The 21,642-nt window shown below is 57.2% G+C and overlaps 1 protein-coding gene across 2 annotated transcripts in view; it reads right to left on the bottom strand.

The window, feature by feature from the left end:
- COL8A2 (collagen type VIII alpha 2 chain) overlaps positions 1–21,642 on the bottom strand; it is a 31,291-nt gene that overhangs the window by 5,706 nt on the left and 3,943 nt on the right. Inside the window, exons 1-2 of one of the 2 annotated variants that reach the window (XM_014270852.3) lie at positions 6,858–7,115; positions 3,371–3,561 (exon numbers count right to left, since the gene is read on the bottom strand). In XM_014270852.3, coding sequence (XP_014126327.2) covers positions 3,371–3,561; positions 6,858–6,898 — 232 coding nt within the window. In that variant the 5' untranslated portion in view covers positions 6,899–7,115. Of the gene's footprint in view, positions 1–3,370; positions 3,562–6,857; positions 7,116–21,642 lie in introns of those variants that run through there. The other variant, XM_074555865.1, reaches the window with a different exon arrangement.

Below are 21,642 nucleotides of genomic sequence, written 5' to 3'. Positions count from 1 at the left end.
CAAACTCTTTTTTTGGGCAGTTTGAAATGAAGGAAATACTCGACAGTCACATGAACACACGATGATGGTGAGAAATGCGAAAGGCAGAGGAAAGGGCTATGACATTTTGGGTGAATTTAAATCAAATCTGCAATTGGGAAGAGATTTATATGTACAAGTTCCTGGGATAGGGATGGATCCTGCCTGGGGTGGGAGCAGGATACAAGGTCTGCCAGTCTAGCCCCCTCAGTGAGCCAAGCTGGGCTTTGGGAGCACGGACACACGTGGTGCTGGGATCCGCCAGCACGGAGATTTCCTCAGTCAACGGGAAAAGCTTATGGGAGATTTGAGACACGTGAAAAGAATAACTGTGGCAGCAGCAGGCACAGCTCCCGGAGCATCAGAGGTGGCTTTGCCTGCTCTGAACACAGCAATTAGCTCTGGCCCTTCCCAGCCTGGTGCTGCTGTGTTTTCCTTGGGTAATGGAAACATTTTTAGAGCTTATCTATAAATCAAAGCCTGGCCCACGTCCCCAGCTGTAGCTGTGGTCACTTGGCTCTCTTGATGAAGGAAATACTTGTCTGTCATGACACTGCCACTGGATTTCTGCAAACTTCTGCTCCTCACCCAGGAAAACAGTGTGGAAAAAAGGGCAAGGGAGCTGTGCAGCGCTGCACTATTTCTGGGGTTTGGATTCTGGAAAAAAATTCTCCAGTAAATGATTTCAATGTGTTTTCTCCCCCCACTTTTTCTTTTTAATTTTTTATTTTCTTGCAACGGTTTGAAATGAATTAGTTTTCTAGGTCATTTTGCATGGAATCTGAACAAGGATCTACAGCTGAGCCCACGAAGGAAGGAAAAAGCACACACACACTCTCTCACACAAGGCAGCGGAGAGAAACGCCAGGCGGGAGCTGCCAGCTTGCAGGCGGCCAAAAAAGCAGACGGGAAAACCAAACCGGGGCCGGCAGCGCGGAGAAACTGGGACACTGCAGCCCCACTGGTGTCCGATTTCAAAAGCCCATGTCTTACCACAGACACGTCTCGGAGCTCTGCACTTCACAGCACCAGCGTGGGGTTCTGTGCTCCCCTCGACGCCTGAACTGGGCTGCTGTGAATGCTGACAGAGCCAGCTGGGGCAGCAGGAGGGGCACAGGGCAGGAATGACCCCTGGGAGCTGCCACCACGGAGCATCCCAGCTCCTGAGGGGCACGGACACGGCCAGCTGGGTGCTGTATTAATCTGGAGCTGTATTAATCCCAGTAAGGACCCTTCCTGCCTGGAGAAGGGACCCAGCAGCACAGCAGAGGAACAATCCAGCAGGATGGGAAGTGGTTCCCAGCCATGAGCAGCCAGCAGCGGGTCTGGCCAGCAGGGCCAGATGACACTGCAGGAAGGAGAGGTTGGCTGCTCTGTGGCGGAGCCCGGCCGAGCTTGTTCCAGAGCTGCTGCCAAGCTCTGTCTCGTGAGAGAGTTTCACAGGCTCACAGGGATGTTGTGTGGGATCAGTGTTTCAGCACCTCTCATGCTGTCTCCCAGCAGTGGGTGCCCCAGCACAACACCCATTCGTGGGTTTACCTGGCTGCAGGGCCATCGACATGGTTGAAATCAAGCCAAAATAAACTCCCAATGTGCAAATCTCTGCTTCAATGTTCTGAGCAGTTCAGCATTTAGCGGCATCTCCTCCCCAGAGCTCCCTCTGTGCTCTGGTGCAGCTATCTTTGGGTGAGAAAAGGTGTCTGGCACCCTGAGGAAACCTGTCACTCACAGATGGCACCTGGAGCAGGAGGGAACCCCCAGCCCCGGGGCCAGGCTGGGGCAGCCGGGGGCCCCACAAAGCTCCCCCAGGTCGGGGTAACCCTCAGGGGCACGGCACAGCCCTGCGCCGTCGCGGCCAGTCAGCTGAGCTCCCCGAGCAGGGCAGAAGGCCAGCAGGGATTTTCCTTGCCAAATTAGAGGTTAAGCAGAGATGGGAGCTCGGTGGGATCCAGGAGGCACCGGCTTCCCCAGCTGCCTCTGTGCGGCCCCACAGCCGGTGGCTCGGGCTGCAGCTGTCCCTGCGTCCCTCTCTCCTGTCCCCCACCTGTCCTCTCCTTCCCAAGGGTTTTAGAGGAGTAATGTCCAAGGGACCTTTGTGCTCTGCCCTGCCTCAGTGTCCCCTCTGCCTGTCCAAACCCCTCCTTGCCCCAGCCTGGCACACTCTGCTCTCCCCACCATAGGCACCATTGCTCAGAGGCAATGCAAGTCACTCCCATGCATAGGAAGGAGGGAAAAAAGAAGGGAGAACAGCAGGGAGAGATTTGAATCCAGTCCCACCAGCAGCTGAAGTGTTCCTGTGCTACGCTGGAAGGTTTTGGCTCTGGCTGGGATTCAGGGAGCAGCTTTACAACAGCTGGGAAGGGGGCAGGGAGGGGGGGCTTGTAGCACACTTCGGCTCCAGGTTTTGCTGTGTGTTTTCTGACACATGTGCTGGGCTGAACTCCTGATAAGCCATTCAGCCCTCCAGTAAATCAGCCACCGGTGGCCCAGCCTTCTCTGGTTTCTCCTCCCAGAGCCAAGACTTCAGCTCCTGGGAGGCTCCAGGTCTATGACAGCCCGTGGGGAGGCTCCAGTGGCTCTTCCCAAGGGCCAAGCACTGACCTGGCCGGTCTGGAAACCTGAGCCCAGCAGTGCCCCATCCCGTGGTGGTGCCAGCACTGGGGTGGGTACAGGAAGGGCAGCTGGGGACAGGGGATTACAGAAGGCTGGGGGTGCTGGAGCCCTGGCTGTGTGGAGCACTGACCCGGGTGCCTCTGCCCCTCTGGGTGCACATCACTCAGTGGGGAGCGATTCAACACGTCTGGAGTTTCTGGTTGCTGCTCTCCGAGAGAGGAAATGTCTCTCTCCTGCTCTTCCCTTGCCAGGCTGGGTCCCAGCTCCAGCCTTGGCACTCTTTCCTTTCCCAGCTGGTGCAAAATGCAGACAGGGAAACGGAATAGGTGGAGGAGTGGAAAAAGCCTTCCCAGGACAGCTCAGGTTTAACAGCAGGGAAAGGCAGAGACAGAGAGTGCTGGGGCTTCTGTGCCTCCTGCTGCTGGGGATGGGCAGCAGGGCAGGAGCCAGAGGCTGGAGGGTCCCCTGTGTGCCCTGGCTCCCAGACCAAGGTGCCCTCCCAGTCCCAGCAAAGGGCTTCATTTCCCGGCTGAGCCGTATCCACCCTGTTCTTTTGCACTGGGTTAAAGACCCAAATGATCTGGCCATGCTTGGCCAAGTGTTTTGGACAGCAGCACCCTCAGCTGTGCCAGGCAGCTTCCAGGAGCCTGGAGGGTGGAGATGACAAGTGCCCAATGGCTGTGAGGTGCCACGTCCCCTTCCCACTGCCCCGTGTCCTCGCACAGAGTGCATCCCTTACCCAGGTACTGCCCTTTGCCTTCACGGAACGGGGGTCCCAGGGGTCCCTTCACCATGGGCTGCATGTACTTGACTTGAGCGTAGCCCCCCACGCCGCCTCCCGCCGCCGAGCCGGGGCCCATCGCCATCACCAGCGCGCCCAGCAGCACCGGCAGCGCCGCGACGTCCGGCAGCATCCTGCTCCCACGGCTCCTGCAGACAAAGCAACAGTGACATTGGGAACACATCCCCCTCACCAGGACCAGCTGGGAGCCCGGGAATGATCCCCATGTGAGCAGGGCTCCCTTCAATTTATCTTTTGGTGGAGCAGATATCCTGAAGGTGTTGCCCTTCCCGACACACCAGAGCTGGGAGATGCATGGTAAATATAGTTTATAGAATAGAATTCCAGAATCACTGAGGTTTGGAAATGGTCTTGGAGGTCCATTGAGCTCAACCTGTGACTGATCCCCACCTTGCCACTAGCCCAGAGCACTGAATGCCACATCTAGTTGTTCCTCAGACACCTCCAGGGATTGGGACTCCACCACTTCCCTGAGCAGCCCATTCCAATGCCTGACACTCCCTTCCAGAGAGAAATTCTTTCTGATGTCCAACCTGAACCTCCCCTGGCACAGCTCAAGGCTCTTCCCTCATCCTGCACTGTAACTAGCCATAGAGGTGCCCAGTGGAGTCTTACAGAAGCTGCCCTGAGTGTCTGAGGTAACTCTCACAAGCCTTATAGATTTTTAACCAATATAAGAGGCACGAAAAAGGCAGATGAGACCTGCAGCCCACTGAGCCCAGCATTGCTTTCACATCCTTCAAGTGAGCAGGGGCTCCTCTCACTTGGGACCCTGTGGGAAGCACAGGCTGCCACAGCCAAGCCTTTCCTGGGGGCAGAGAAGGGTGCTGAGTCTCCTGAGTGGGTGCTGAGCATCTCAAATAGGTGCTGATCCTCCCGAGTGGGTGCTGAGTCTCCTGAGCGGGTGCTGAGCCTCCCAAATGGGTGCTGAGCCTTCCAAATGAATGCTGAGCATCCCAAATGGTGCTGGGCCTCCCAAAGGGGTGCTGAGTCTCCTGAGTGGGTGCTGAGCCTCCCAAATGGGTGCTGAGCCTCTCAAATGGGTGCTGGGCCAAACCCACGACATGGGAACCAGAGATTTGCCACGTTTGTGGCTCAACTGCGGCGCTTCGCGGGCAGCGCCAGGAACTCGCGCAGAGGACGAGGGATGGGAGCAGCAGCCTCAGCTTTAAGTGCCTGTTTATTTAAAATAAACCCCCTTTATAAATATTCTCTTCCTCCAGCAACTCTCCCTGTCAGCTCCACGTGCGGAGCTGCAAACAGATTGATTTGCAAAGAACATTTATTTTCAGAAGCCTAAACAACACGTGACGCCAAAGCGCTTTTTGCTGCTTTTCCTCCTTCTCGCAATAATTGACCTGTGGTGGTTATTAATGAGAATTAAGCTCCTGGCCTGTCCTGCCAGGGAGCAGGGGCAGGGCTGCTGCATGCTGGGATTTCATCGGAATTTCCTGAATCGCTTTTGCTGAAGCAGCAGTGGAAAAAAGAACAAGCTGCAGCCTAGAGAAATAACAACCCAAATTAAAACAAAATTAAAGCAAATTAAGTCAAGGGAGCAGGGAGCCCTGGCATGGGATTGTTCCTGATGCCACAAGGGCTTGGCAGGTTTTTGGAGTCTCCAGGGACGAGGCAGCCTTGACAGCTGCTCTTGTGCCTGGAAAATGGTCTGGGAGTCAGCTGAGGGCTGGAGGGGACAGGGATGGCCCTGCCATCAGCAGCACGATGGAGCCTGTGAGGATGCAGGTGGCTGTGGCAGATGCTGGAAGGGGAGCTCTGCTCTGCCCATCCCACCAGAGCCACGGGCCAGGGCGGTGCCATTCCCACTGAGACACCAAAGCTGTGGCTGTGGGTTGGGTGGCACTGCCAGGGACAGGGGTGACAGCCACCCCCAGCCTCCTTGGCAGCACGGCCACGGCCTCGCCGGCATTATTGTTTTTCTGTCTTCAGGGTCGAGGAGAGGAACGCTTCTTTTTATGAAGCATTATTTTACAAGGATTTGTTTAAGGGGAAAAGAATCCCATTCTAAGGGATTGCAGCTGTAAAAATACAGTTTCTGTTAAATAAAAGAGGAGAACAAACCCCTGAATCAGCTATTTACTTGTTTTCCTTACCTGGTATGACCCCTGTGCCGCCATCTCACCTCCCTCCCTTCCTCGCTCTCTGCTCTCCCACCTGGGCTGGATTCACCCCTGCTCCTCCTGCCGTGGGAGCAGCACCCTGGGGTGGTTCAGCCCCTTGCTGCTGGGCATTGCATCCTCCTGCTGTGAGACCTCAGCCTTTGGAGAGATGCGGGATGCAGGGAAAACGGAGCCAGAGGGAAGGGAGAGGGAGGACAAGGGAATCTGACCACGGTTTCATTGTATATCGGATATAAAACTGAGTTCCCTGCTCTGTGTCCTTTGTCACCCCCTTGATCCAGCCAGGTCATTCCAACTGCCCCAGTCTGTGCAGAGCTGCAGGGGGAGCCTGGCCTGAGCCCCCAGGTACGTGTCCCTCACAAAAGGGGTCTCTGGTGCTGAGCTGTCCCCCCAAGCCGTGCCCAGCACTGGGGCAGGAGGCCTCCTGCTACCCGCGCTCTCCAGGCAGTGATTTAATAACAATAAAATGGAAACATCTGGAGTCTCATATGATGGATAAAGTGTGCACAACGTGCTTGTGGAGAGGCTCTTTCATGCTTGAAATCTCCTGTGTTATGAACTGATAATTAATCACACGGAGCAGCCACACGATGCTCCCATCTCGCCTGGCAGGTCGTGAGTGGTGGCAGATCCATCATGTGTGTGGGGTGACAGACAGACAGATAGACAGACAGGGTTCACCTGCCCATCCTCCTGGGGGTCACCTGCCTGTCCTCCTGGGCTCTGGGGTCAAGAACCTGCTCTTGTATGGCCAACAGAAATCCCATGAGATTCATTTTTTTCCCCACATAGAGCAGGGGAGATGCTTTGGGGGTCCCAGTTGTCCCTTCCTGGCTCACTCCACTCTGCTGGGCACTGCAGCCACCAGGCTGGGCACTGTCCAGCCAAGCTGCTGTCCTTCAGAGGCAGCTCCAGCCCCCCAGCACACTCCAGTACGACCAAAACCATCCCTTGACACAAAGCCAAGCCCAGCAGGAGCTGCTGAGCCAGGAGGGTTCATACGGGGGCAGCACTTGAGGGGTGCCTGCTGTTCTCTGGGGATGCTGGAGCAGGATGGGGCTCAGCAATCCTCCACTGTTCAGCCCTGGGGGAGCAGGGCCCCGACCCAGCACCGAGACCCCTGGCACGGCTTCAGAGCCGCGGCCGCCACGCTGACGGTGCGAGTGTCGGCTCCCCTGGCAGGCGGCGAGCAGACGTGTTAAAAACCCTTGGCACGCCATGAAAGCGCTGGGAACAGGGAAAAAATCTCACACTTAAACCATGAGAAAAGAGACAAGAAATGTCACCTTGTTCTTGCAGGAAAACAACCAGCCCGTGCTGCCTCCATCGCTCCGCAACTGCTCGTGGCTTGTGCTGAGCGGCCTGGTGAGCTCCCAGCGTGTTCCTGGAGTGCTCCTGGCCGTTCCCAGTGGAAGGGGGCTGCTGCCCCCCACACTGTCCCACTCTCCCCACAGAGCCCATGTCAGCACTCCCATGCCTGTGCACTGGGCAATGTTCCTGTGAACACCATGGCCCCGCTTCCCCATGGACACGGCCAGGGCTGTTGGCTGAGCTGCAGCTGATTTATGGCCCCTGTTACTTAAATATTAATGAAGGGCCTGGCCGGCCCTGCGCCTGCTCCCTTTGAGGCTAATTATTTTTTAAGTCAATATATGTGATCCGCGGGGATCTGCCATTGTGACTGAAGGTCGGCACAACGGGGAACTTGTTTAAACCCGGCAGTCAAAGCGTGGTCAGTTTGGGGCACAGCATGTGCTCTCTGGCACTCCCCCCAGCTCCGGCCCCACATCCATGCCAGCCCCACAGAGGGTCTCAGGGATGAGGCAGGATGGGGAATGTGATGCATTTCAAATGCATGTCCAGTCTCACTGGCGATGCATCATCCCATCCTGGTCCATGTCCCCATGCCCAAGCTGTCCCCATTTTGTGCCCTGGGGTCACAAGGCATAGCCACCACCTTTGGAGGCCATGGCAGAAGCTGTCCCCAGGCTAGGGGGAGCCGTGGGAAGCTCCTCACACTGGTCTGGGGCTGGGGGGATGCAGGGAAGGGAAGCACCAGGAGCAGCCGGCGCGTGTGGGTGGGCTGGAGCTCGGCTTGGCCGCCGCCGTGTCCCATCGAGCCGCTCCATCCTCCGGTCATTTACAATAAAAAATAAAGCAGGGAGGATTTCCAAGCCCAACACGGGGCTGGCCCGGCTCCAGCGGGAGGTCGATGATTTGCTTTGCGCTACACATGCTTTAAAAATAATAATAAACCGAGGCAAAAACGAAAAGTGAGCTATGAAGAGGGAGAACAGCACGTTGTTTCCGCAGGCCGGGCTGCGAAAGCCAAAGGCATCAGGGAGCAGCTCGGCTGAGCAGCGCCGGAGCGCGGGGGAGACTTGGCACCAGCCTGTCCTTAACTGCATGACACCTGATCCCATCCAAGGCTGCTGTACGCGCTGCCGGACCCGGAGCCCGAGCCGGAGCCTCGCCCGCCAGCAGCCCAGGGAACAAGAAAACATTTTCCTTGACGAAGAAAAAACACCCCACCCCATCTGCAGGGACCTGTTCCTGCACACAGTGCCCAAGCATGGCCCTGGACGGAGCGGGATAGGCATGGCATGGTGTGGTACAGCATGGTACAGCATGGTATGGCATGGTACGGCATGGTACGGCATGGTACAGCATGGTACGGCATGGTACGGCATGGTATGGCATGGTATGACATGGTACGGCACGGTACAGCATGGTACAGCATGGTATGGCGTGGTATGGCATGGTACGGCATGGTATGGCATGGTACAGCATGGTACGGCATGGTATGGCATGGTACAGCGCAGTACGGCATGGTACAGCATGGTACGGCATGGTACGGCATGGTACAGCATGGTATGGCATGGCACGGCATAGTACGGCATGGTATGGGATGGTATGGCATGGTACAGTGCGGTATGGCATGGTATGGCATGGTATGGCATAGCACAGTATGGTATGGGATGGTATGGCATGGTAGGTCATGGCACAGCCTAGGAGATCATGGCACAGCACAGCTTAGCATGGCATGGCATGGCATGGCATGGTACAGCATGGCACGGCACGGCTTAGCCGATCATGGCATGGCACGGCCGTGGTGCCAGCTGCCCACGGCTCACGCTGTCCAGGTCCCACAGCGATGGCAGCCCCAGGGGCGGGGGCACCGCTTGATCCCGCGGCCCCGGGTCAGGGCTCGGCTCGAGCGGATTAGCGACCCCGGGCGTGTGTGCCGGGAGCGCAGCCGCAGGTCACGGCTCAGGGCTTAATCCCTCACCTCCAGCTGTCAAAACTGCTCTGCACAGCCCCGGCGGGCGTGCGTGGGGCCGAGGGCATCCCTGAGGATGGGTGGGCACCCGAGAGCCAGGCGGGCACCCCCGGGTCGGTGCTGGGTGGGTCTGGATCTGGGTCTGGGTCTGGGTCTGGGTGGAAAACCCTGGCTCGGGGCTGCAGCAACACCAGGTCCTGCCTGGGGCAAGGCTCAGCCTGGCTCACAGCATCCCTGGGGTGTCACAGACATCTTTTATGAAAAATCTTTTCTTTAGGATTTTTCCTCCTGAGAAGCTGAAAGGCCTCAGGACCAAAATGTAAACAATGATTATCTGCTGCTGTGGAATGCAACAGGTGGATCTTTGATTAGCCCATGTTGGTTGTTTCTAATTAATGGCTAATCACAGTCAGCTGGCTCAGACAGAGAGCTGAGCCACAAACCTTTGTTATCATTCTTTCTTCTTCTATTCTTAGCTAGCCTTCTGATGATATCCTTTCTTCTGTTCTTTTAGTATAGTTTGAATGTAATATATATCATAAAATAATAAATCCAGTCTTCTGAAACACAGAGTCAGATCCTCATCTCTTCCCTCATTCTCAGACCCCTGTGAACACCATCACACTGTGGTGCTGCAGTTCCCCCACCCATGCATAGATGGGAAGTCACCCACAGAGGTGAGTGAGACCCAAGGGACATTTCCCCCCTTGCTGTGGCCCCAGAGGAGTTTCTGCACCCCAAGTCCCCTGTCCCAGCCCCCCGCCAGCCTCCCCTGCACTGAAATACCAGAGCTGCAGCATTAATAGCAGGGTTCCCTGCCAGGTGCATAGTTTGACCAGTCGGATCACACATGCCAAACCACAGGTATTTTATGAGACGTTTCCTGTTATGAAGACATTTTTGTGGGGATTCATTTTTTTTCCTCCTTTCTTCTTCCCCTCTCCTCCTCCTCCTCCTTCTCCTCCTCTTCCCAGTGGGATGGTGGCCTGCCCGGGGGCAGCGGTGACGCTGTCCCTGAGGGCTGGAGGAGCAGAGCAGGAGCCAGAGCTGGGCTGCCGTGGGGATGAGGATGCTGAGGGTGTTGGAGGGCTCCATCCCCTCGGCTGGAACCCCTTTCCAGGGGGCTGTGCAGGGTCCATACTGCTCTGTGAACCCAGGCTCACACCATGACCGAGCACAGACGCTTTGCCTGGCTCCTGGTGTGGGATGTGGAGCATTTGCCCAGACACCAGAGGAAGGACAGGGGCTGAGAGCCCCAGGGAGCTGCTGGAGCTTTGGGCATCGCTCTCCAAGGGCCCTGTGCTGCTGGGCCAGCCCTGCTCCAGGGACAGGTGGGTCCTGCTGGGAGCAGTGGGGAGCAGTTGGAGTTTTCCCGAGCTCTGCAGGTCAGACCCACCTTGCTCCTGTGCAGAAATAACATTTCCTAAGGCAAAGGGGTGTTTTGCAAAGAAATCTGCTAAGCCTGGAGGGACCCGCAGGGAGCGATTCCCATCCCAGGGAATTTACAGGCAAGTGGCCATCAACCACAGACATTTAAACTTCCAGCCTTGTGCTGGGGTCACAGGATTCATTGTAATGAGCCTTCTGGGGTGGGGTGCTCAGGGCAGTTCCCTTGGGGGGCTGCAGGGTGGGACATGTGGGGCAGCAGCTCTGTGGATGTTCCAGCCCTGCCCACCTATCCCATGGAAGGGGACCCTGCTAAGGGGATGCAGTGGGAGCCCAAAACAGCACTTGGGGAGCCCTCAGTGGCTCTGGGTGCAACGAGGAGCCTCAGCAGCAGCACCTGTTCTCCCAGGGAAAAGAGGTGCTGGCCCTGCACCACGGTAAATACAGCATGGAGCCAGCAGCTCCCAGTGCCCCAGGACAGCTGGTGCTGCTGGTCAGCAGCTCAGTCCCTGGCACAGCATCCCCACCACGGTGTCCCCATCCTGTGGTTTTCCCACCTGAGCTCTCCACTCCTCCCTCAGCACCTGCCCAGGTGCGACAGCAAATGTGTGAATTGCTGTGAGAACATCTCCTCCTGTCTGAAACACCAGGAACATCCCCCATCCCTGCTCAGACAGGAACCTGCCTCGCAGTGTTTATCCTGACAGTGATCCTATTTTAACGTCAGAGTTTGAAATTCTGTCTCCTTGGTTTTGCTGGGTCCTTTGATCTCCATTTCCTCTCCTTTTCCAGCTTTTTAGCAATCCGCAAGGTGCCAGCACTGCCGCCTGTGCCTGCTTGCCCATCATTGCTCCCGCACATCCTCCCCACGGTTATCCTCCACAAAACCCCTCTGACAAACCACCCGGTGACCTCACTCCCACTTCACTTTGGAGCTGCATCTCCTCAGGGCAGACTCCAGAGCTCGGCTACTAACTCCCAACAATGCAAGACCTTGGTTGGGGCACCCCTGGCTCCACCATCCCATCCCCAACCATTGCAAACCTTCCTGGCTGCCACCGCTCCCTGTCCCGCCAGGTCGGTCACAGCCCTTGGGGACAACGCAGGTGACAGGACCAGCCCGGAGCGATGCTGGGGTCAGCCCAGACAGGTGCCCTGTGCCCGAGGATGGTCAATGTCCCCCCTGTCCCCCCATCACCATGTCACCAATTCGGCCCCTGCGCCTCTCCTGGGGTTAACGGGGGGAAAAAAAAAATTGTTTATGCTTCTCTAATATCGGCCTTCTGTTTTGCATTTGCCGTTTCTTCAAAGATAGGGAGCCGCCTCTGCCAAGATTCCAGAGGAGATATCCTCAGCAATGCCGACCGCGCTCCCCACCGCACTCAAAGAAAACAAATGTCAGGCCAAGGATTGATATGAAATAGTTTAAAAATGAGAAAAAGCTGCCTTACAGCTAGGTTTACATTAAAATAAATTTCAGGAGCGGGAGCCTCGGCTGCGTCCCTCCCTGGCGGGCGGCGCTGGGGGATGGGGTTACCTGCCGGGGCGGTGCCTCGCTCCTGCCTCCCCTTGGTGAATCGGCAAATTGGTAAATTGGTAAATCGGCAAATTGGCAAATCACGGCCCCGCGCCAGCATCGGCTTCCCCATCCCCTCGCCATCCCCTCACCACACTCCTCTCTTCACCATTTCTATGCCCATCTCCATCCCCATCCCCTCGCCATCCCCTTCTCTTCACCATTTCTATACCCATCCCCATCCCATCCCCATCCCCATCCCAATCCCTTCTCCATCCCCATCCCTTCTCCATACCCCTCTCTTCACCATTTCTATGCCCATCCCATCCCCATCCCCATCCTCACTCCTATCCCATCCCCATCCCATCCCATCCCATCCCATCCCATCCCATCCCATCCCATCCCTTCCCCATCCCCTGCTGTCCCCAAGGCCATGAACCATAAAGGAGCACTCCTGTCACAGCAGCCATGTGCAGCTGCTTTCCCATTTCCAAATCCAGAGAAGGGGATGGAGTGCATGTTTCAGGCAGTATTTATGTTATTTAATTTAATTTAATCCCCATCCCCATCCCATTCCCATCCCCATCGCCATCCCCATCCCTTCCCTATCCCCATCCCCATCCCCTGCTGCCCCATGCACCATAAAGGAGCACTCCTGGCACAGCAGCCATGTGCAGCTGCTTCCCTATTTCCACACCCAGGGAAAGGGATGGAGTGCACATTTCAGGCAGTATTTATGTTATCTAATTTAATTTGATTTCTCTGAGCTGATGTGAGACCCCAGCCAGCCCGAGGTGCTCAGTGGAAACTCTGACAAGACACTCCCGAATCCCACGCTCCTGTCTGGCACAGCCCCGTGCTCCTGGCTGGATTTCAGATTTCCCCAGTGCCCTGTAATCCCCGTTTTAGGGGCCATCCTCTCTGCCAGGCTGTGCTCCTGAGGCCCTGCAGCACCATCAGGCTTCCATGCCCCCATCCCAATGGACAACCCCCACGTGCCTTTCCATTGGGACAGCTGTGGGTTGTGCAAAATCAAGCTGATTTTTTCCCAGAATTTTGTTTGGAAATAATTTTCCTGACGCCGTCACAAGATGTTTCACCATTGCTGAATCAGCTGCTTTGATATTTCAATTTGAAATTTCTACTTTTTTTTTTTTTTTTTTTTTTTTTTTTTTAAGTTTCCACATTTCCTTTGTCTTGGAGTCGACAGCCTCACAGGGAATTCCAGTGGCCCTGCTTTCCTGAGGATTACACCAAACCCTCATGCCACAGGAGCCTGTGCAGAGGCAGCAGAGTCCCACAGGACAGCACTGCTCCTGGACAGCTGGGTGACATGTCCTGGGGACCATGAGGTGCCACTCAGTGTCCCCAAGTTCACCATCTTTGTCATGAACCCTCTTTCAATATCATTTATCACTAAAGCCTCACTTTCCTTTCCAGGCTCCAAATTTCCAGTTCAATCAAACATCCCATTGAATTTGCTCCAAAGTGTTCCAGATCACCCCCTAACCTGGACCCACACCCAAAATTGTGCTCATTTCTCACTGCTCTTCTCCTCCCAATGTGGCACCATCGGGCACCTCTGCCCTGCCCAGGGCACCCAGCACCTGCAGAGCAACCAGCCCAGAGGGAAATGGTGTGGATTTCATGTGTCCCAGATAATCCCAGAGGAAAAACCACTTCTGGATGGAGGATGGAGAAAGGAGAAGCTGGGACAGTGCTGGGAGCTGGCTAAGAAAGGCCCAGGGGAGCCAGTGACCTTCACAGCTCCAGAGCATCTGCCCGGGGCGTCGCTGTTACCATTGACCCTTTGCCAAGCAAAACTGGGGCCTTGGAGCTCCAGCACTGGTGGAAAGCAGTGCAGAATATCTGGAATATTTTCTTAGCAGGACTCATTTGTTTCTGTTAGGGACGCTGGCCCTGGACGGACACACAGCCAGTGGCTGTCTCCGTGTCCCTGCAGTGTCCCAGGGGACTGACAATGGGATGGAGTCTGGTCCCTGATTTTGCACACCTGTGCTCCCATCTGCTCCATTCAAACGTTCTCATTCGGAAGTACCGGGGCACAAAGCCGGACCCTGAACCCAGGGACAGGGAGACATTTATTACAAAACCTTTTGTTTGGGCTTGGAGCTGGAAAAACACTCAGCTCACTCTGAGTTCTGCCCCAGGCTGTGTCATGTGGGAACCTCCCTCGGTCCCCACTCAGGACCCACTGCCCACAGGGGTGGCACTGCCAGGGCTCCCTGCCTTGGCAAGGGGCACCCACAGGTGCCAGGAGGCTGCCAAGGTGCCCAGGAGGGGCTGGCAGAGTTACTGACCCCAGGGACACCAAGTGTTCTGCCAATAATTTCTCCATGTTAGCTGCAGGCCCAGATCCTGGGGACAGACCCAGAGCTGGGAAAAGATCCAAACCTGGGGGTCAGCCCTGATCCAGGGATCAGACCCTACCTGGGGCATGTTACTGCCTTCTAGGAAGTGGCAGCCTCAGTTTGGGCAGGCACTTGGTATCTGCTCCAGGTGCCACACTGACCTGGCATTTCTAAGCAATGAAATAGGGGGAGAAAATTAAAGTGAGATATTCAGCCCATTTTTCTAGAGGAAAACCATTAAAAACCCCAAAAACAGAAAAGAAAAGATACCCAAGGAACCCTTCAGCCTTCAGCCTGGAGCTGGTGTGGGAAGAGCACAGGAGAAGCTCTGGAGGCAGGGATGGCAGGAGGCAATGCCAGGGGGACAGTGAGGTGACAGCTCCCTTTGTGCCTCGAGTGGCTGCAGAACCCACCAGGGACAGCACCAGCCTCAGCCCTGCTACAGAAACCAGGGATGAGCAGAGCTGGCTGTGGCTGCAGGGGTGTCTCAGAGAGTCCGGGGGGTCCACAGGGTCCCCCAGGATCCCCCAGGATCCCCCAGCCCAGCCAGGGCTCAGCCTGCGCCCGGCACACCCACGGCGGCGTGGCCGCTCCCGGGAGCCCCCCTGCACAAGCCCACAGACATTTTCCACCGCTTTTACAGCGAGAGCATTAAAATTGTGCTTTCCGAAGGCTCGGCACGCTGAAATGTCAGGCCCTGGGTGGAATGGCGGGGGCGCGGCGGGAGGAGGGCTGCGGTCGGGGCTGGGTGCCAGGAACCCCGATCTGTGCTGGCCTTTGCCCCAAAGGGGGCACTGGGGGCTGGGTACCAGGAACACCCATCCGTGCTGGTCTTTGCCCCAAAGGGGGCACCAGGGGCTGCAGTCGGGGATTGGCACCAGGAACCCCGATCTGTGCTGGCCTTTGCCCCAAGGGGGACACTGGGGGCTGTGCTCAGAGCTGGGCACCAGGAACCCCGATCTCTGCCGGCCTTTGCCCCAAAGGAGACATCAGGGGCTGTGGTTGGGACTGAGCTCCAGGAACCCCCATTTGTGCCGGCCTTTGCCCCAAGGGGGACACCGGGGGCTGTGGTCGGGTCTGGGCTCCGGGAACCGCGATCTGTGCTGGCCTTTGCCCAGGGAGGCACCGGCGGCTGCGGTCGCCTCCATCCCCGGTGAACGGAGAGCCGAGAGCGGCTCGGGGAGCCCTGCCCGGGTCCTGCCCCTGCTCTCTTGGCTCCCGGCGCTGTCTCCTGCCCACTGCCGGGCTCCTTTTGTTGGGAAGTCAGGGCTGCCCCTTCCCACGGCCCCCGCCGGGCTCTGCCAGGGCCGGAGCGTGGCCCCGATGAGCCAATGGAAAGGAAATTCCGTGCAAGGCCAGTGTCCCACAGCCTGCGGGCACTGCTGCCCGCACCGGCCCGGCACGGAGCGGGAGGTGAAGGGGTGAGGTTCGCTCTCCTCCCGGTTCTACAGCAACCAGAGATGGCCAAGGGGCTTTGGAGGCGGCCAGTGTCCCCTCTGTGCGTGCCCTGGGGATGCTCCCACACCCAGTTCTGTGCCAAACTCATCTCCAGGCATGGCTGTGTCTGCTCCTCCTTGCTATGGGGCCAGCGAGGGAACAGAGCCCCGCCAGGTCTGGTTCCTTTAGGATGCTGGTGGGAGCAGGGACACATCCCAGCTGGCCAGGACAGGGTGTCCCAGCGCTGCAGGAGGGGTGGGTGCAGTGGGGATGGGGATGGGACGCAGGGATGGTTGTGCAGGAGCAGCCAGGACGGGGTCGGGAAGCCGGGAGAGCCCCGGGTGTGTCCCTGTGTCAGGGCGGTGGGGCTAATTCAGGAGCTTTCAGCACCACCCACAGAGGTGTCCGACGCTTTTATTTATGAACCCGCTGGCTCCTGCGCAGCCCCAGCCTCTCACATGCAGGAAAAAGCGCGTCGGAGCCAAGACAAACAGAGCCAGCAGCATCCCCGCGGGAGGCAGCGCCGGGCGGGCCAAGGATGCTTCGGATGCTGCTGGTGGCCGGAGGTGGCCGAGCCCCGGCAAAACGGCCCCGGGGCCGGGCTCCAGCAGCACGGGCTGCCACGGCATCCACACAGCTGCCCTTGGTGTGCAGGGACACTCTGGGGATGCTCAAATGCTGCCCCCGGTGCAGGGGATGCTGCTGGTGCCCAAAGGCAGAGAGGGATGTGAATTCACACAAGCGTGAGGGTGAGGTCCAGCCCAAAAGGGCTGCCCCAGGGTGGATTGCCCCAGCACTGGCTCCAGCCCCCAGCAGCGTGGCAACAACTGGGTTTTTGTCGCTGTGTGCCAGGGAATTCAGCAAACCCAGTGCTTCCTGCTGGTCCCAGCCCAGGCTAATCCCATAAGATGCTCTGTCAGCACAGCCAGCAAGGACAGACAGCAGCTCCTGCCCCCTCCTGTCCCCCAAGCACCATCCAGGGCCAAAGCAGTGCCCCAGTGCTCCCAGTGGGCCCAAGGTGGATGCAGACAAAGGCACTGCGAGCGCCAGCTCCAGCTCCAGCTGCTCTGGGGACTCGGCTAATGGGGTCCATTTGCTGGGTAGTTCTTGGAATAACAAATTGTATCATCCAAAAAAGCAAAACCACAAAAGGGGATCGGCTTGCAGCTCAGCTCACAAAAGCCCCTTGTCTGGAGGCCCCCAGCGCCCCCCAATCTCCCAGAGAAAACTCAATTTAACCAAAATAAACAGCACACCCAGCCCTGGGCTCTCACGCTCCACACAAACTGGGGACCAACCCCACCCTGCAGCTGGCAAATGCCAGCTGGGCACCTGGCTGTGCCAGGCAGTGCTGGAGCTGCTGTCCACTGCTCTGGAGTGCCATCCAGCCAAAACTGAGCTTGCAGGGCTCTGGCCATGGTGCAGACCCCAGTGCTGCTCCATTCCCAGTCCATCCCAGTTACCCTCTCTCTCATGGAGGGAGAGGGCAGGGCTCCTGCAGGAACAGGGAAGATGAAGCCATGGATTTCCTGCAGCAGGATGAAAGATGAGGTTCAACACCTGCTAAACCTCCTAATCCACCTTCTCACCCTTGCCAGCTTCCTGGCAGGCTGGACCTGGAGCACACAAGGTTCCCAGCATGGCAGGGACCATCCCAGCCTGCAGCAGGACCAGCTGCAGGGCCCCACTGGCTCCTTCTGGTCTCCAGCTCCCACAGGGATGTCCTGTGTCTCCTCTCATGGCCCCAGGGTCACCCAAGGTCACGAGCTGCTGTTTGCATCCTCAGAGGACACAGCAGCTGAGGTGCTTGCCTGGGTCCTGAACTGGGAGGCTGCAGGAGGGGGAAGGTTGGAGGGAGGGGAGTTACATCCCTTTCCAGTGGGTCAGGTCTCCAGAATTATGGGATTTTTGTGCTATTTCTCCTGCTGGGATTGGACCCCAGGGACTAAATTCCCTCTCAAGCTAAAAGCTCTCCAGCAGCAGCCCTGAGAGGTCCTGCCTTTGGGAAGTGCCCCTACCATGTCCCAGCAGCAGTGCACAGAGGTTTGTTCCTCCCATGGCTCTGATCACACCTTCTCCTGCAAGGCAGGAGCACCAGCTCCCAACCCTTGTCCCCACACTGCTTCTCCCCCAGCCCCCAAAATCACCTGAATTATTGACAATGATCAGTTTTGCTCAGGTTTTGGACCAGGTTCCAGCCAACTGTTACCAGCCAGGAGACTCAAGCAGATGGTCAGTGATGCAGGGACAGCACTGAGATGGGAAAGGCCACAACCACAGCCTCCACAGAGCTTTGGGGACAAACCACCTGGACTCCCACACCCCTGGGAGCTCAGGACAGGATGGTCCTGCCTTTGGGAAGGTGCGCCTGCCATGTCCCAGCAGTAATGCACAGAGGTTTGTTTCTCCCACAGCTCTGATCTTCACACCTTCTCATGCAAGGCAGGAGCACCAGCTCCCAACCCTTGCCCACACACTGCTTCTGCCCCCAGCCCCAAAAATCACTTGAATTATTGACAATCTGAGCAGTTGGGTCAGATTTAGGACCAGGTTCCAGCCAACTGCTACCAACCAGGGGACTCTAGCAGATGGTCAGTGATGCAGGGACAGCACTGGGATGGGAATGGTCACGGCCGCAGCCTTGACAGAGCACTGGGGACAAACCACCTGGACTCCCACACCCCTGGGAGCTCAGGACGGATGGCACTGCTGCAGCTCCGTGCCTGGCTGTTCCCAGACGGTCACTCCAGCATCCCTTCCCAGCTGGATGCCCCCAGGATGCCGTGGGCGACCCCGCCGCCGTCACGGCCCATCTGCCGCGGGTAATTCCCGCCTGCCCGGCAGCGCTCTGGCTGCATTCCTGCCCTAAGTACCGCGGATTTGCTGTGCTTTATGAAAAACGAGAAGAATGTTTTAAATGAAATTAATTCTGACGAACCCAAGATTTCATAAAAGCACTGCCCGGGCATGGTTTGGCACAGGCCTGCTCTTGTTCGCTCTAGTGCTTCCCTGGGGGGAGGAAAATACCAGGCTTGGCATAAAATAATTACAGACTCCTCGTACAGCTCAATTTATGGCTGCTGGAGGAGCGCTGGGGTCTTGTCCTGGCCCATGGCTGATGCTTGGCAATGACCACATCACGTGTGGTCTTTAATGAGTGGCTATGGGAGGTGTGATGGAACAAACCATCAGCACCAACTGCGCCAGGCTGTCAGGGCAGTGCCGGACACCTGAGTGTCCCAAACCAGGCCTTGAGGGGTCACGTCATGCTGCCACATGAGCTGGCACTTGCCAGCACAGCACAGAGCTGGCAGGGACAGAGTGTGTTCGTGGTGAGGACGTGTCTGTGCCGGCGGTGGGAAGGAGCAAGGGAGGATCGGGAAGCGGGCACGGAGCCACCGGTGCTCGGCACGGCCCCACCAGCTTCCTTCGGATGCAGACAGGGGAACTGCTGCGGCCCTGCCCGCCTCTCCCTTTCATCTCGACTTTAAAAAGCCATTAAATTGAAACCATAAAGGCACCCAAGCCCTGGAGCGGCTCTGCCGTCCCGCTGGCCCCCGCGCCGGGGATGCTCGGCAGGATGCACGCAGCACGAGCAGCTCGCAGGCTCTGACCTTGTTATTTATGTAACACAAAGCTCTTTTCCTCTGTTCCTGCACTGCCGTGAGCCAGAGGCTGAGACCCCCACAATGGGACCCTCAGGGGTCTGTGGGCCCTTGGCAATCACCGGGCTTTGGGGTGCTTGAGCTGCTGTGAGGGGCAGGGGCTTGGCCTGGGTCCAGCTGTGGAAGAGGCTCCCCAGGGATGTGATGGAGTCAGAATCCCTGGAAGTGTTCAAAAAACAGACGTGGCACTTCACAGCACGGCTTAGTGGGCATGGGGTGTTTGGTTGAAAGTTGGACTTGATTATCTTGAAGGGCTTTTCCAACGTTAATGATTCTATATGCCTGGTTGGTTGGGGTCTGCCCTTGACCCAAGCTGCCCACCCTGGGGCTGTGGGCTCTGCCCTCCAGGGTTATCAGCTCAGCCCCTACAGGCCCCAAAGCATCTGAAACTAAAGGCAAAGCAAAGACAAAGGTATCGCCACTGTAATCCAAACCCAGGCCCAGGTCAGGATCTGCCTGTGGGTTGTGAGTGCCAGACTGTCAATATCAGGAAATATGAAGAAATAGCAATAAAAGTCGTCTTGTTCTTGTCCGCTGGCTCACAGTACAGGCAGCAGTGAGAAATACCTTTCTGCAGTCATTGACAATGCATGTTTCAGGGTGGAAAAATGCTCCTCTGGCAAAAGCCCACATATTTAACCCCGGTGGGCACTGGCAGCTCACCCTGCGAGCCCAGAGCAGGGCTTCAGGGAGGGCAGTGGAACTTCCCAGCCTGGCTGGGCACAGCAGCTCAGGAGATGCTGCTCTGGCTGCTGACACGGAGCAGGATGTGAGGGTGATAAGTGCTGCGTGTTGAAATGAAAGCTACAGTGAGAGCAGAGGACCTGCTGCAGCTCTGTGCCGTGCCAAGCCTCCCACCGCCTTATCAGTGCTTCCCTGAGAACATGGCTGTGTTGTCCTGACATTAAATATTCTCCTTGGTGATCCATATCTCCTCCATTTCAGTCACAGCACCCGAATGCTCCAGCCCTGATGCACACCCTGGATTCACACTCCCAGCCCTGGAGCAGAGCCAAAATCTCCAAAGGAAAAATGCAGCCAGAGCTTCCAAGTTTCGTGGTGAAACCACATGATTTTGATGGGAAGCCATAAATCAGTCCCAGGCTCTCTCAGCCTCCGGTAACTTCTTAAAACAAACCTGGGCTGAATTCTGGGCCTTGTAATGAAATCTGAAAGCAGGTGAATTGGCCACAGGGTTTGTGCATCACCACAAGTGAGTGCATGGAGCAGTCTCAGATGCCCTGACTGTTCTGAGAGGGTTCCCACAAATGATGGGGCACAACCAAAGCATCTTCCACCTCCCGTGGCATCCAAGGACAGGAGAAGCCTGAGTGCTGCCCAATCCCTGAGACCTTCCCAGCCCTGGGGGCATGGACACCACCCTGCCAGGACAGCAATGAGATGGGCAGGACCTGCTGCCCTGCCCTGCTGCCCTGCCCTGCCAGGAAAATGAGGAAAAGTGCAAATCCTCCCGTGGCTGCAGGGATGGGGCAGCTCCCTGAGGTGGTCTGGCCTCAGGGCCTTAGGTTTCGGCACAAAACAAAGTGAAGGCTCTTATTTGGCTAATGTGCCTCAGAAGAAAGGCTCTATCCTTGTTTGCTCCCACTGCTGCATTGTCTGTGGATAAAGCCAGGGATAGTTCTCATCTGATATGGCAATATCATCTCGCCCATCTGGACAGGGCTCTTTACAAGACCCTGCTTTAGAATTTAGATCCCTGGGAACTTGGAAGGCAGCAGTGAAACAAAACCCTCCACCAGAACAATAAAGAGGCTCTCAGCGACAGCCAGAGCTCTGTGGGGCAGGCACAGGAGCACTGCAGGGTCCCAGGGGTCCAGCATTGCCAGGCTGCTCCAGCGTGCAGCAGGTTTGCAGAAATCTGCTGCTTTGGGGCAGTTCCTGGGGCCACATCCTGCCTGGAGAGGGCAGAACTTGGGCTGGGGGTGCTGAAAGAGATAAGGACTCAGGTTTGTGGTGTATAACAGCCAAGCTGGGCAAGGCATTGCATCGGCCACTGCATCCACAGCAGGTGGACACTGAAGTCGTTGTCCTCCTCCCTGACTGCTCCCTGCCAAGCCCTGTCCTGCATGGAGGAGCCTGGAAGAGCCTCTGAGGACAAACATCTCCAGATGGGCCAGCAGGACGGGCTCGGCCCCAGGGAAGGTCACAGAGACCAGGCCTGGCTGCTCTGCAGATTTTGGCTGCTGCTGCTGCCTGTGAGCTGGAGCTTCACTCCGTGAACTCGGCTGACACTGAGCCAGAGGCCACGGGACCCCACGGGCTGAGGGGACAGCAGACACCCTCACACTGCCACCTTTGGTGCTTTTTAGGACCCATCTCCCACCTGCAGCCCCCAGCCAAGCTCAGGAGCCCTACAGAGGGGCAGCAGCCATCAGGAGCTGTGGGGTCCCTGCT

Source organism: Zonotrichia albicollis, chromosome 20, assembly GCF_047830755.1.
Source record: "Zonotrichia albicollis isolate bZonAlb1 chromosome 20, bZonAlb1.hap1, whole genome shotgun sequence".
Taxonomy (NCBI): domain Eukaryota; kingdom Metazoa; phylum Chordata; class Aves; order Passeriformes; family Passerellidae; genus Zonotrichia; species Zonotrichia albicollis.
Note: the sequence above shows the minus strand (reverse complement) of the source record. Positions and strands in the feature narration are given on the sequence as shown.